The sequence below is a fragment of the Pholis gunnellus genome, assembly GCF_910591455.1.
Source record: "Pholis gunnellus genome assembly, chromosome: 17".
Classification (NCBI taxonomy): Eukaryota; Metazoa; Chordata; class Actinopteri; order Perciformes; family Pholidae; genus Pholis; species Pholis gunnellus.
The window spans coordinates 19,534,924-19,538,216 of record NC_136544.1 but is presented as its reverse complement, the minus strand read 5'-3'; the positions used below and the strand labels follow the sequence as shown (position 1 = coordinate 19,538,216).

General features: G+C 45.4%; 1 protein-coding gene across 1 annotated transcript; it reads left to right on the top strand.

Moving 5' to 3' along the window:
• Positions 1-813: 813 nt before the first annotated feature.
• Positions 814-2,238, top strand: LOC306708961 (somatostatin receptor 3; the record flags this gene model as incomplete). Its single annotated transcript, XM_079176942.1, has 1 exon — positions 814-2,238. One exon carries the CDS (start codon positions 814-816, stop codon positions 2,236-2,238), a length of 1,425 nt encoding a protein of 474 aa, XP_079033068.1.
• Between the last annotated feature and the right edge of the window lie 1,055 nt (positions 2,239-3,293).

Genomic DNA, 3,293 nt, shown 5'->3' with positions numbered 1-3,293 from the left:
ATTACTTTCACTAAGTTTGTATCGAGGGTCTGTTGCATATTAAAATAGTCGCAAAGTATATTTAAATAATGGAACTTGCAATTGATTGAAACACGTTTTAGTGTCTCGTATAAAAACAACCTTTGGGATCCATTCATGAACAGAAAAAGCAATCAGCATTTTGTCTTGAGTGTGCGATTTACTGGAGTGTAAAGTCAGGCAACATTATCGACGGTAAAACGGTACAATCAACGTTTTTCAAAGTCATTCTTACTCTACATTAACAAATACACCTGTAGGCATCTTCTGCATACATTAATAGCCTCATGCTCTTTGCTACTTGTATAGTATTGAGGAAAGGATCATCAGCAGTCTGCCTTTATTTAAAAAATGTAACCATGATTAAAATCCAATGGTAAACATTTACAATGTTAAGATGCTAAACGTTATGTGCAAATTATGAAGCATCAAATACTGTGACAGGCACTCAGATTAAAAAAATGACCTTGTGGAGGTTTGCAAGGTTAAACATGTGCAAATATACAGTTTTTCAAATAAAGAAAGAAATGTCCTTTTGAAGTCAGCAGCACCTAATCATTGGACGTAAGCTTACCGTGTCTGTAAAGAATCTCTCTTTTGTCCTTGGGAGACAAAGATGTGTTTTATTTCTTTCCAGTCTCCTCAGAAGTTACACAAAAATAGAAAACGATTCAGTTTGATAACTAATTGATTTTTCCCTCCAACAGAACAGATGGGCGGGAGCTGAGACAACAGAAGGACGAAGCGACAGAGAGAGGACATCACGTGGGTGCCGTCTCGCTTCCCGTGCTAGAGATGACGGATGAGGCCTGGGAGAACGGCAGCTTCACCAGCTCGTCGCCCGGACTCCCCCTGTTTCTGCTCATGTTCAACGACAGTGATCTGAACGAGACGCTGGTAAACTCCACCAACTCCAGCATCCCAGATGTGTCCTCGGGTCCCAGCGTGGCGGGGGTCCTCATACCGCTCATATACATAATCGTGTGTATCATCGGCCTCGGCGGAAACACTTTGGTGATTCACATTGTGCTGCACTACTCAAAGATAGAGTCGGTGACCAACATCTACATCCTCAACTTAGCCATCGCTGACGAGCTCTTCATGCTCGGCCTGCCCTTCCTGGCGGTTCAGAACACGCTCCAGTCGTGGCCGTTCGGCTCCTTCATGTGCCGACTGGTGATGACGGTCGACTCCATCAACCAGTTCACCAGCATCTTCTGCCTGACCGTGATGAGCATCGACCGCTACCTCGCTGTGGTCCACCCCATTCGGTCGTCAAAGTGGCGACGTCCCCAGGTGGCCAAAGTGGTGAACGGCACCGTCTGGGCTCTGTCGTTTCTCGTCGTCCTGCCTGTGGTGATCTTTGCCAACATCCAGAAAGCTGGAGGTACCTGTAACATCGCCTGGCCACAGCCGGCTAACATCTGGCGGGCAGCTTTCATCATTTACACCTCCACGGTGGGATTCTTCTGCCCTCTTCTCATCATCTGCCTCTGCTACCTGCTCATCGTCTTCAAGATCCGCAGCTCGGGTAAAAAGGTCCACGCCACCTCTACCAAGCGCAGGAAGTCGGAGAGAAAAGTGACGCGCATGGTCGTGATTGTTGTCGCCGTGTTTGTCTTCTGCTGGCTGCCTTTCTACGCCCTCAACATCATCAACCTGCTGGTGTCGCTGCCCTCAGAGTACCAGGGTCTTTACTATTTCGTGGTCGTGCTCGGCTACGCTAACAGCTGCGCCAACCCCATCGTCTACTGCTTCCTGTCGGACAACTTCAAGAGGGGCTTCCGTAAAGCCCTCTGCCGCTCCACGAGGAAGGTGGAGGACCACGAGCCCATGGAGCGCCAACAGCAGAAGGAGGGCAGGTCGGCGATCAAGCCCAGGGAGAGCCTGAGGCGGGCGATCAGGGACGAAGAGGAGGAAGACGAGGAAGACGTCTCTGAAATGAATGAGATCTACAGAATCGCCCAAAACGGCAACGGCAGCTTCCAGCCACAGAGCTCGCAGCCGCTGTTGTCGGACAAAGGAGCAACTCCAGGAGCGAAGGAGCTGTCGTCCCCAGACAGGAAGGACAAGTCTGGGGACTTGAAAGGGAAAGATGCCGCCAACGGGTCCACGCTGACTGTACCGTTGCTTCTCAATGGAACCAAAAATGGGAGCATTAAAACTCTGCCAGAGGAAGCATTGGACCAGAGCACCTCACTGGAGATAAGTTACTTATAAAGGATCGTATGTTACTTGAAGTGAACTCAGTATTACGACACGGGGCAGCCAACACTGAGCTGTTTGTAAAAAAACAAAACCACATAATGAAGACTTGAGGAAAACTTGCTTTTTTTTCATCAATGGACTCAAAGTTTCTTTAACATTTGAAGGAGTTGTTAAACTTTTACCAACATACATCATGTATTCCTGTTTATATCGTGTACATATGCATGAATATGAATGTACAAAGTTGTGCCTTTATTTACTTTTATCACATGTATCTTGTTGATTGTGGTACTTTAGCCTTTTTATTCCTTAATGTATCAATCATTCGCTCAAATTTGACTGTATAAACTTAAACCAACATTCACTGCAACCATCCATAGCTGAACATCGATGGTATTACTTTATTTAGGAATGACTCACATGACATGCAATCCCATCTCCTATAAATCATGTTTATGTATGTTTTAAGGGAGGTATGATTGCTGCCAGGATTATGTTTGCAGGTTTTAGGGAGGTGTTTGGGTTGGATGTTGGGCTTACATAGCGTAGATAAGATTAAGTTCATTCACCTGTGTCTTGTGTTTTTAGTTAAAGAACCCAAAACAGTTAATTAACATACAGCTGCTGACGTGAGTGTACAGTGACAGTCACATATATAACATGTCTGATATAGATATATCTATATCAGACATGTTATAGATGTTGATGATGGACATGATGATGTCCAACTGAAGGGGATGCTACACTGTCGGTGCAACAGAAGTAGAAACTGGACAGAGACCTGCAGAAAGGCCCGAGGCGGCTGTCAGAGTGAGACATTAACTCAGAATAATATGTTTGTCTTAGTTAAATATTTTAATTTAGTTATTATGTAGAGCATGTCCGTTGCCTCCACACGGCTCTCAACATGGCGACGACTGAGTTGGCAGCTAATGCGACAACAGTGCTGCCAGAGTTAACAGTGTTTAGCTGAGGGGGCGCTACGTTTCTGTGACAAAGCTTTTAAACTCCAAATTCATTTGGATTTAGGATTTCTTTTTATATATTTCGTGTCAAATGAGTGTTTT